This window comes from Amblyraja radiata, chromosome 12 (genome assembly GCF_010909765.2).
Source record: "Amblyraja radiata isolate CabotCenter1 chromosome 12, sAmbRad1.1.pri, whole genome shotgun sequence".
Lineage (NCBI taxonomy): Eukaryota > Metazoa > Chordata > Chondrichthyes > Rajiformes > Rajidae > Amblyraja > Amblyraja radiata.
In genome coordinates, this window is record NC_045967.1 from 57,507,320 (window position 1) to 57,520,004 (window position 12,685).

At 46.3% G+C, this 12,685-nt stretch overlaps 1 protein-coding gene across 1 annotated transcript in view; it reads left to right on the top strand.

The window, feature by feature from the left end:
* Positions 1-11,090, top strand: part of LOC116979315 (sodium- and chloride-dependent neutral and basic amino acid transporter B(0+)-like) — a 36,381-nt gene extending 25,291 nt beyond the window's left edge. Inside the window, exons 8-13 of the mRNA XM_033030922.1 lie at positions 1,714-1,839; positions 4,893-5,011; positions 6,537-6,636; positions 9,700-9,809; positions 9,906-10,076; positions 10,935-11,090. Coding sequence (XP_032886813.1) covers positions 1,714-1,839; positions 4,893-5,011; positions 6,537-6,636; positions 9,700-9,809; positions 9,906-10,076; positions 10,935-11,090 — 782 coding nt within the window. The remainder of the gene's footprint in view (positions 1-1,713; positions 1,840-4,892; positions 5,012-6,536; positions 6,637-9,699; positions 9,810-9,905; positions 10,077-10,934) is intronic.
* Positions 11,091-12,685: the final 1,595 nt, after the last annotated feature.

Sequence of the window (12,685 nt, forward strand, 5' to 3'; positions counted from 1 at the left end):
CCCGTTGGGTCTGTTTCCCCAACGGCGTTTGCGGGGGTGGGGGGCTGAGGCATCACACTCACATTAACCACACCCCAAACACACAGGTGGGGGGAGGGGGGGTGAGAAGAGGGGCGGGAGGGGAGAGGAGGAGGAGGAAACGGGACAGATTTGGGAGGGAAAGGAGAGCGGGGTAAGGGGTGAGAGAGGGGGATGGGGAGAGAGATGTGGGTGAGGGGGGGGGATGGGGAGGTGGGAGGGAAGGGGAGAGGGGTGGGTGGAGAGAGGGGAAAGAGTTGGGAGGGAGAGTGGAGGGGGAAGGGGGGAGAGAAGTGAAGTGGAAGAGAGGGAAGAGAGAGGGATGGGGAGGGGAGAGAGATGTGGGGGGGAGGGATGGGGACAGAGGAGGTGGGAGGGGTAAGAGTGTGGAGGGAGGGGGAAGAGTGTGGAGGGAGGGGAGAGAGAGGTGGGGGGAAAGAGTGGGGAGGGATAGTGGGAGGGGGGAGAGGTGAAGAGTGGGGAGGGTCAGAGGGGTAGGGGAAGGTGTGGGGGGGGAGGGGAGGGAGGGGTGAGGGAGGGAAAGGGGTGGGAGGGAAAGGGGTGGGGTGAGGGAGAGAAGTGGAAGAATGGGAAGGGAGGGGTAGGGGGAGTGGTGGAAGAGGGACAGAGGGGTAGGGGGAAGTGGGCGGGGGGAGAGAGGGAAGGGGATAGGGTAGAGAGTGAAGGGGGTGGGGGAGAGAGGGATGGGTGGGAGAGGGAGAGGGGTGATAAGAGGGAAACTTAGAAACATAGAAATTAGGTGCAGGAGTAGGCCATTCGGCCCTTCGAGCCTGCACCTCCAGTCAATATGATCATGGCTGATCATCCAACTCCGTATCCTGTACCTGCCTTCTCTCCACACCCCCTGATCCCTTTAGCCACAAGGGCCACATCTAACTCCCTCTTAAATATAGCCAATGAACAGGCCTCAACTACCTTCTGTGGCAGTGAATTCCAGAGATTCACCACTCTCTGTGTGAAAAATGTTTTTCTCATCTCGGTCCTAGAAGATTTCCCCCTTATCCTTAAACTGTGGTCCCTTGTTCTGGACTTCCCCAACATCGGTTTCTATAAGATCCCCCCTCAATCTTCTAAAATCTAGCGAGTACAAGCCGAGTCTATCCAGTATTTCTTCATATGAAAGTCCTGACATCTCAGGAATCAGTCTGGTGAACCTTCTCTGTACTCCCTCTATGGCAAGAATGTCTTTGAACATTGGGTATTGTGACATCACACAATGGAACGTTCACCATGGGCTGGGGCTCCTGCAAAGGCATATGTAAATGGATCCATTCCGATTGGACATATGTGAACATTGGGCATTGTAACATCACACGATGGAACGAATCAAAAGGAAGAAAGGCAGCTGGCAGCCGGACGGACGGACGGCAGGCGGCAGCCACAGACTTTTATAAGATAGATAGATAGATAGATAGATAGATAGATAGATAGATAGATAGATAGATAGATAGATAGATAGATAGATAGATAGATAGATAGATAGATAGATAGATAGATAGATAGATAGATAGATATCACCAGTCAAAAGAAGTAGCTCGAGCCAAAATGTCATCTATTCATGTACTTTGTGTCCAGGCTATGATCTTTTAAAGATAACTATCTCTGAATGATTTTACTACAGTGCTGTTTGCATCAATGTATGACTGAATCATTTCCATTGTATCCACTGTTCAGGTTTCGCTTTGGTTTTCATCGCCTACCCAGAGGCTCTTGCTCAGCTGCCGTGGGCTCCCCTATGGTCCACTTTGTTTTTCTTCATGCTGCTCACTCTAGGACTCGACACTCAGTTTGCAGCTGTAGGTGAGAGTTTTGTTACTTTATTCAACCCATCTCCTTTAGGTTTTACAAGATACAAGATACATTTATTTGTCACATGTACCAATTGGTACAGTGAAATGTGTGGTCGTCGTACAGCCACACGACCTAATAAAGAGCACAGAACACGATAGTCTTTAAAACAGACATCCCCACACAGCGGGATCAAAGTTTCCCACTGTGAGGGAAGGCTCCAAAATTCAGTCATCCTCCTCTGTTGTCCTCCCGTGATCGGGGGACTCCCAAACTGCCGCTGTCGCCGCTACGGGCGACCCGATGTTCAGGCCCGCTCATCGTAGTGACGGAAGTCCGACGTCGGAACTGGAGGACATCCTCCGTGGCTTTGACATCCGAATCGGCCACCTCCTACCGGAGTGCACAGCTCCCGAAGTCCTCAGGCCGTGTTGGGCGGAGATTCAATACTGGCGGCCCTCGGCAAAGGGCCCCAGGGCTCCGCGATGTTGAAGTCAGCACCGGCAGCGTTGGAAACGCTTCAAACCACAGCTCCACGATGTTGAAGCAGCAGACCCAACACTCCGGAGCTTCAATGGCGATCCCAGGTAAGGCATCGCTCGCTCCGTGGTGAATCCAGCGCTGTGCCGCCGCTGCTGGAGCTCTGGTCCGGACCCCGGCAGGAAACGTCGCTCCAATCCAGGTGGTAGGCCGCGAGAGGGGAGCGAGAACGCGACTCAGACAATCGCCAGGAAGTGACTGAGAAACGGTTTCCCCCTTGCCTGTACACTGTGAATGGCTCGATTGTAATCTTGTACTGCCATTCTGCTGACTGGTTAGCATGCAACAAAAGCTTTTCACTGTGGATGTGAATTATGTGAGGAAAGACATTCTTGCCATAGTGGGAGTACAGAGAAGGTTCACCAGACTGATTCCTGGGATGTCAGGACTTTCATATGAAGAAAGACTGGATAGACTCGGCTTGTACTCGCTAGAATTTAGAAGATTGAGGGGGGATCTTATAGAAACTTACAAAATTCTTATGGGGTTTGACAGGCTTGATGCAGGAAGATTGTTCCCGATGTTGGGGAAGTCCAGACCAATGGGTCACAGTTTAAGGATAAGGGGGAAATCTTTTAGGACCGAGATGAGGAAAACATTTTTCACACAGAGAGTGGTGAATCTCTGGAATTCTCTGCCACAGAAGGTAGTTGAGGCCAGTTCATTGGCTATATTTAATAGGAAGTTAGATGTGGCACTTGTGGCTAAAGGGATCAGGGGGTATGGAGAGAAGGCAGGTACAGGATACTGAGTTGGATGATCAGCCATGATCGTATTGAATGGCGGTGCAGGCTCGAAGGGCCGAATGGCCTACTCCTGCACCTATTTTCTATGTTTCTATGTCTATGTTTCTAAGCCGTCTGTGTGAAAAAGTTGCCCCTTAATAGATTCCTATTAAATCCCTCTCACCTTAAGCCCTTTTTGGAATGGAATGTGAGTGAGATTCATTCAGCTCCAATCCTACACTCTGGAAGTCTGACCTGCACTTCATCCCTGTGATAGTTTTCATGTTGCTTGAGCATGGGATGACCAAAGGTCAATCTCTCCAAGGAATGTCCATTGTTGCTCATTCCTGGATAAACAGAATGGTGGACGTAGATGATCCCTGCCTTGCGCAAGGGATCGCAGTGAGGGAGGTCCCCTTGACTTTGGTGGGCTCTACTTGTAACTCCTTCCCTCGCAGCCCACGCCTAGACCTAGTGTCAGACATCTCTCCATCTCCTCACCTGCTTGGGCTTCAGGTATGCACGGGCAGATGGACAGTTAAGTCAAGAGAGTTTAATTGTCATATGTACCGACAACGGGACAATGAAATTCTTACTTGTAGCCGCATAACAGGCCAGTAAAGCACAATAAACACAATACCCGCGGATAACATAAAATAAACAAAAATAGTCAATAAATAAATAACCCAAATACTTGTGCATAAAAGCCTGTAGTCCCTACTGCAAACCAAGATAGCCTATAGTTCATAGTGTATTTTGTGTTTTGTAGTGTTCCATGATCTGGTAGTTGTTGAGGAGAAGCTGTTCCTCCACCAATCCGATGTCCAATGACCTGTAAACAGAGAATTAAAGGCACAGATCAATCTCTGGCCCATATACAGGGGAAACTATCTGCTCACTAACCTACTGCAGTGTTCGACTGTGTTTCTAATAGGTTGACAGCTTCAGTTATGAACTGAACTTGGTGTGTCAGCAACTCAGCGGATCAGGCGGCATCTGTGGAGTGAATGAACAGACAAAGTTTCTGGTCCGGGTACATCTACAGGTGACATTTCTGGTCGGGACCTTTCTTTGTGTCACCTGCAGATGGCTCTCAATCTGAAACGCCACCTGGCATTCCCTCCATAGATGCTGCCTGATCGTTGAGTTACTCCAGTACTTTGTGTCTACTGAAGATTCCAGCATTTGCAGTAATGAACAATGCAGATAAATGTCATTTTTGGCACCTGTGGCTGCTATATGTTATCTCAGTGATTATGAGTCTGTCTGTTTGAGTTTTAATTCAATGCCCTGATCTATTTCCCAAAACACTACATTTCGCTGCCTCAGCCCTGTACCTGTTGTATTGTGTCCCAGGATAATAATTGTGTAGTCTGGGGCTTTTTAAAAAATGTTTGCCACAACCAACGTAACCAGATTGGGACTAATCGCACATCCATGTCTGGTTGCAGGGTGTTGAAAAATTAAACATACATGGAAATATCAAATACTAGAGAGCAAAGTTTTAAGGTGAGAGGGGCAAAGTTTAAAGGAGATGTGCGGGGCAAGTCTTTTTACACAGAGGGTGATGGGTGTCTGGAACGCACTGCAAAGGCTGGTGATGGAGGCAGATACGATAGTGGCATTTAAGAAACTTTCAGAAATACACATGGATATGCAAGGAATGGAGGGATATGAATCATGTGCAGGGAAATAAAAGTTGGTCTCGTTATCATGTTCGATCTTTCCTGTGCAGTACTAGTTTACATTGTATTTTCTATGTTCTATTAAATCAACTTATTTCAAATTTTCTTTTAACAGAAATAATTATAACAAACCTAGTGGACCAGTTCCCCAAGCTGCTGCAATCAAAGCGTCTTTATCTGACCGCTGGAGTTTGCTCCCTGATTTATTTTCTTGGTCTTGTGTTTGTAACAGAGGTATGGTGCCCTTTTGTATATTATATGTGTCCTACTCGTTATAACCCCATGAAGTCAGACATTTGAGTAAGGAATAAAGAAGGATCTATTCAAATGGACAGATGGTGTTTCCAATTGCTTGATGTTGAACCATGATGATGTTGGACTGACTGACCTCTCATAGAGAGGGAGATCTGAAAACGTCACCTATTCATGTTCTCCAGACATACTGCCTGACTCGCTGAGTTACTCCAGCACATTGTGTCCTTTTTTGAACTCTCATGAAGTCTGCTTGAATGATGAAACTCAGCCTACACCTTATTCGCATTTCCTGGAGTGATGAATTAGATTCACAGGGTCATACTTTCTGCCCAGACTGTGAATGTCCATTGATAGATTATCTTCCTTGGATGGCCACAATAGTCTGAGAGGTACCTGCTCAGGGCTTGCTCACACTATGGCTTAGTGCTATCGTGTCACACTCCCCTCGAGTGACAACTTTACCAGGAACTTCCGTGAGCACACCATGGGCAATGGTTTATGACTGGGAATGTCAAACCAGGCACTGAAGATGACTCGGGCAAGTTGGGCCTCGTGGGGAGAAGGTACAATAGCAGCCAGGAGCGGACAGCCACCCTATCCTGAGGGAGTTTTTGAATATACAGGATCCTCACCAATGTCTAACAGACTCTGCTTCTGTGAACTGTAGGACGTAGTCTGTAGTGGCATTTCTCAGTTTAGTTTAGTTTAGAGATACTTCATGGAAACAGGCCTATGGCCCACCAAGTCCATGCTGACCGTCGATCACCTGTTCACACTAGTTCTATGTTATCCCACTTTCTCATCTACTCCCCCTCCGAACCAGAGGCTATTATCAAAGACCAATTAACCAACAAAACTGCATGTCTTTGGAATGTGAGAGCTCACCACAGCACCCGGAGAATACCGGAGCATTCAGTGGAAACCCATGGTCACGGAGAACGTGGGCACCCGAGGTCAGGACCTGGGTGCCCACGTCTTTTAAATATTGTTATTGAACCTGCCTCAACTACCTTCTCTAGCAGTTCATTCCATACACCCACCATCCTCTGAGTGTAAAATTGCTCTTCAGATTCCAATTAAATCTTTCCCCTCTCAGCTTAAACCTATGTCCTCTGGTTCTTGATTTCCCAATCCTGGGTAAAAGACTCTTTGCATTCATCCATTCAATTCCCCCTCATGATTTTATACACCTCAATATGATCACCCCTCAGCCCTCTATAATTCTGAAGTGGTTCTGGAATACCCAATCAAGATTGATATCATATTCTGACCAATTCAACCCATGCAATACAAATAATTTCCCAATTCATCATCTTTACATCCAACTCCCAACTTAAAATGTTACCTATCCATGTTCACCTGAGATGCTGCCTGGCCCATTGAGTTATTCCAGCATTTTGTGTCTGCTCACAGATTGTGTCACATTTCTCATTTCCTATTTGCCTTGCATTTTGAAAGTTGAAAGTTTGTTTTTTATAAAGGACTACTTTCCTTTTAATGTTAGGCTGGAATTTACTGGATAAACTTAATTGATTATTTCTGCACTGGATGGATTCTCATTATAGTAGCTCTGTTGGAACTCATCGGTCTAAGCTGGATTTATGGTAAGTATGGTGTTTAATTTAGGTATTATTAGTTTTAAAGATACAACATGGAAAATGGCCCTTGGCCCATCGAGTCCATGACAACCCATCAATCACTCATTCACTTGAGTTCTCTGTTATCCCTCCTTTGCATCAGCTCCCTGTACATTAGGGGCAATTTACAGAGGATCACTTAGCTGACAAATCCACATATCTTTGGGATTTGGAAGGAAACGGAAGCACCCAATGAAAATCCGCGTGGTCACAGAGAGAACATGCAAACTCCACACAGACACCACTAAAACCCCGGTAAGGCAGTGACACTCCCATGTACCACAGTGCTGAATGAGGCAATTAAACTAATTAACTAAACCAATTTGCTAAGAACACATTGTTAGAAGGAAAAATAAATGGATTGGGTGATCTGATACATATATCCTCTTACCTAAAGACTGATGGTAAGGAAATAACTCTCCTCTATTGCTAGTCTTTTACCCCTCATTATGCCAAAGCCATTGTGAGACAGACCAAGGTATCTGCATCTAAAGAATGGTCCTGACCAGCAAAGTCAACGGTCCATGTTCCACACAGAAGCCACTATGGTGGAGAGAATGAATGATAGGGGGCAAGCAAGAGTACTACTCTGTCCCCGATGGTGCTGAGCTTCCTCAGATTTGTTGGTGCTTTACACATTGAGGCAAGAGGAGAGAGTTTGATCACATTCCTGGTGTATGCTTTGCAGATAGTAGCTCATCCTCTGAGCTGCTCCAAGTAAAACACATAGTGTTGGAATAGCTCAGCGGGCCAGGCAATGGAGGAAATGCATAGGGGATGTTTTGGGTCAGGACCCTTCTTCAGATGTCCTGCATAGATGTTGCCTGACTTGCTGAGTTCCTCCAACACGGTATGTTTTACTCAAGATTCCAGCATCTGCAATTCCTTGTCAAAAACTTGTCCCTATCCAAGACATTACTTCTTCTCCCAATGATGGATAGAAGGTACAGATCCTTGAAAGCGCACACCAGGAACAGTTTCTTCCCCTCTGTTATCTGGCTTCTGATTGGTTCTTCCATAAGCTTGGCAACTGTTCAATTCGCCTCTACCCTATTACAAACATTGGACTTTATCTCTGGAACAGGTGTGCTACAATGCTGAGAACTATATTCTGCACTCTGTATCTCCCCCTTTGCTCTACCTATTGTTCTTGTGTTTGGCTTGATTGTCTTTATGTATAGTATTATCTGATTTGATTGGATAGCATGCCAAAAAGCTTTCCTCTGTACCTCGGTACATGTGACAATAATAAACCTAAGAGGTCTGTCTCTGATTTGAATTCCTGGGAACATTGTACTAATGACTTTAGTGACATGTCCAAGAAAATACCTCTTGTTTCCTACATCGCCTGTGTTGTCATTTAACCAACTCACCCTTCCCTCCACTCAAGGTCTTTCAGAAAGCCTTCGATGAGGTCCCACGCAGGAGATTAGTGGGCAAAATTAGAGCACATGGTATTGGGGTAGGGTATTGACATGGATAGAAAATTGATTAGCAGACAGGAAACAAAGAGTAAGGATTAACGGGACACTTTCAGAATGGCAGGGAGTGACTAATACGGTGCTGCAAGGCTCGTGCTGGGGCCGCAGCTATTTACTATATACATTAATGATTTAGATGAAGGAATTAAAAGTAACATTAGCAAATTTGTAGATGACACAAAGCTGGGTGGCAGTGTGAACTGTGAAGAGGATGCTATGAGGATGCAGAGTGACTTGGACAGGTTGGGTGAGTGGGCAGATGCATGGCAGATGCAGTATAATGTGGATAAACGCGAGGTTATCCGCTTTGGAGGCAAGAACGGGAAGGCAGATTATTATCTGAATGGTGTCAGATTAGGAAAAGGAGAAGTACAACGAGACCTGGGTGTCCTAGCACATCAGTCACTGAAAGTAAACATACAGGTACAACAGGCAGTGAAGAAAGCTAATAGTATGTTGGCCTTCATAACAAGAGGAGTTGAGTATATGAGCAAAGAGGTCCTTCTGCAGTTGTACAGGGCCCCGGTGAGATCACACCTAGAGTATTGTGTGCAGGTTTGGTCTCCTAATTTGAGGAAGGGCATTCTTGCTATTGAGGAAGTGCAGCATAGGCTCACGAGGTTAATTCCTAGGATGGTGGGACTGTCATATGATGAAAGAATGGAGCGCCTCGGCATATATTCACTGGAATTTAGAAGAATGTGAGTGGATCTTATAGAAACATATAAAATTATTAAAGGATTAGACAAGTGAGATGCAGGACACATGTTCCCAATATTGGGGGAGTCCAGAACCAGGGGACAAAGTTTAAGAATAAGGGGTAGGCCATTTAGAACTGAGGTGAGGAAAAACTTTTTCACACAAGAGTTGTGAATTTGTGGAATTCTCTGTCTCAGAAGGCAGTGGGAGCCGATTCACTGGATGCATTCAAAAGCATATTGGATGGAGCTCTTAGGGCTACTGGAATCAAGGGGTATGGGGAGAAGGCAGGAACGGTGTACTGATTGTGGATGATCAGCCATGATCACATTGAATGGCGGTGCTGGCTAAAAGGGCCGAATGGCCTACTCCTGCACCTATTGTCTATGTATCTATGTAAGGTGATGGGGGAAATATTTAATAGGAACATGAGAGGTAGCTTTTTCACTCAGATGGTCGTGAGTATATGGATTAAGCTACCAGAAGAGGTAATTGAGGCAGGTGCTATAACAACACTTAATAGACATTTGGACAGGGGCATGGGTAGGAAATGTTTAGAGGGATATGGGCCAGACACGGGCAGATGGGACCAGTATAGACGGGATATCTTGATCGGCCAAATGTCCTATTTCATGCTGTATGACTCAATTACTCTATTTTGCTCAGTTTCTTCAAACCACTGTGATCTTCAGTGTGACCACAGTGTGGGAGTTGTCACCTCCAGGTACTGTGAGGATCACCACTAGCTTCTCAAGGGCTGTCAGGGATGGACTTTAAATACTGACCTGCCAGCAGTGTGAGAGGGGACATAACATGTGATTGAGTATCTCTGCTTTCCTGCTGTCCACAGGAGTGAACAGCTTCATCAAGGACATTGAGATGATGATTGGGGAGAGGAGCTGGCTCTTCTGGCTGTGGTGGAAAGTGTGCTGGTGTTTTATCTCGCCGTGTTTGCTGGTGGTAAGGTCACATCTTCTAATGATTTGAAACTGAAAATAATTGAACCACCGGCAATCATTCATTTTCTGATCTGTTCTGTAAAATCATTTAAAACAGGTAATCTTAGCCTGGTCTTTGGCGACATTTACCCAACCAACATTCGGACACGTTCAGTACCCCATTTGGGCAGTAGCACTCGGCTGGTGTATGATCATCTTCTGCATTATGTGGATCCCCATCATTGCCATCGTGAGAGTTTTCCAAGCTGAGGGCTCCACATTGTACCAGGTAAGGAAACACCTTGACATCTTTCACAGAATAAATCCATGAAATGATGCTGAAGTTGATGTTAATTCAGAAGATTGGACAGTAAGGATTCACCATGTGGAGTTATTGGATCTAGGTATGGATAGCAGTTGGAAAATGTGGAAATTGTATCAGGATTGTTGGGGATTGAGTAGCATTTCCATTTATTCCACGCATTTGGAGTATTGTCTTCAGTTTTGGTCCATGGCCATTGGCTATAGGAAGGATGTCATTAAGGTGGAAAGAGTTTAGAGAAGATGTACAACGTTATTGCCAGGATTTGGGCACCTGAGCTGGAGGGCAAAGTTGGGCAGGCTAGGACTTCATTCCTGGAGCACAGGAGGCTGAGGGATGATCTTTTAGAGGTGTATAAAACCACGAGGGGAATAGATGGGGAATACACAGCATCTTTTATCCAAAAGAACCAAAGGGTTTAGATTTGAAGTGAGAGGGGGCAAGATTTAATAGGAAAAGGGCAACGTTTTCTGTGTGATGGGTAGATTGGAATGAAAGGCAAGAGGAGGTAGTTGAGCCAGGTACTATAACAACATTTGAAAGTGTGAGTAATAGGAAGATGTGGGGCAGGCTACGACTTTACTTCTTGTAGTTCAAGAGGCTGAGGGGTGAATTTATAGAGCTGTATAAAATCATGACAGGGATAGATTGAATGGCACTTTGAAGCTGTGAGGCATCAACTCTACCTCTTGCAAAAACTGCCATATTGGAGTTTGCACAGAGGACTATTTTGGAAACACAATTAGAATCAGGGGCATTATCTTGTATGGAATAGTAAGAAAACAACAACCAAAAATATGAAACTTTTCACTTTCCGTTCCACAGAAGCTTTCTACTGCTTGTTCATCAGCTCCAGATTGGGGTCCATACTTGGAAAAGCACAGAGACGAACGGTACAGGAACAAGACAAAATCAACTGAAGTTTCTAACCAACTGCTTGTTCTTCCAACTGAGATTGGAACATTTAAGGACGTTTCTTAAACTTGTAAGCCATGGCTTGAGGTCTGTAGTTAATCTGTAACCTGAGTGGGTGTTCCTTGGAACAGCCAGCAACTTGCTGAAACATACAAGGGCATTGATCTTGGTTGGGCTGGGTTGGGGGAAGATTACTGAGCAGCAGAGTTACTGCACCGTGACCATTTGTACACATCCCTCATGACTCCTGGGGTGAATGTATGAGATTCCAATCATTTAGTTTAGAGATACAGCGCGGGAAACAGGCCCTTTGGGCCCACCGAGTCTGCGCCGACCAGCAGGCCGCACACATTAACACTATCCTATACCCACTAGGGACAATTTTTACATTTACCAAGCCAATTAATCTACATACCTGTCCGTCTTTGGAGTGTGGGAGGGAACCGATGGTCCTGGTGAAAACGCACGCATGGGGAGAACATACAAACTCCATACAGACAGCATCCGTAGTCAGGATTGAACCCGGATTTCCGATGCTGCATTCGCTGTAAGGCAGCAACTCGACCGCTGTGCCACCGTACCGCCACATTGATGTCACTGTGTCCCATCAGGGGGACCAAGATGCCCATCTACTGTAGTTCCACCTGCCCACATTTCGTCCATATCCTTCTGAAACTTTCCTATCCATCTACCTTTCCAAATCAATATTACTACAACTCTTCCTTTGTGTGTGTGTGTGTGTGTGTGTGTGTGTGTGTGTGTGTGTGTGTGTGTGTGTGTGTGTGTGTGTGTGTGTGTGTGTGTGTGTGTGTGTGTGTGTGTGTGTGTGTGTGTGTGTGTGTGTGTGTGTGTGTGTGTGTGTGTGTGTGTATGTATCTCTGTGTGTGTGTGTGATATCGGGGCACAATCTGGTTAATTCTTATTTTCTTCCAAACACTAGGCCACAACCTTCCGATTTTCACACATCCTACTCACATTTTTACCCTGGAGGCTATAAACATCTTCCCGTGGCATTACCACATATATTTCTGAACTTTTTGATCCCTAAAATTTTTAAAACAGCACAAACTCACCCCTTTTGAGAAAGAAAAATCCGACTGACGTCAGATTGTACTCGCTAGGCGGGACGGGACACTCCGGGAGGGAGGGGCACTCCAGCGTTCACGGCGAACGAGGAGTGGACGCGGCTACCAGCCGCCCAGTGCCCTGCGGCCGCCCAGTGCCTGGTGGGGAGGCTGCTGCCACGGGGTCAGGGACGGTGACGTCGGAATCTGCACTGGAGCCCAGGCGGCGGCTGAGCTGACGGCTGGAGGCTGCCACTGGAACCAAGGCCTAGCCTGGTTCTACGGCCAGGGCTGCATCGAGTACGAGAACCAGGCCGAGTTCCAGGCCCTGGCACTGCTCTATCACCTGGGTAGGTCCTGGGGCAGAGAATGGGAGTGAGGAGAGGAAGATGAGGGAAATGAGGAGGAGGGAGATGGGGTAGGCTCTCCACCCCCTTCCCTCTCTACCCACCTCCCCCTCACTCTACCCTCCCTGTGTGGGAGTGGATAAGAAAGTGGGACAACTAGAAGTAGTGAACGGGCAATCAATTGTCAGTGTGGTCTGACATGGAAGATATTCTGTAGTACAGAAGCTTTCATTTTCATCGATGCAGTTCA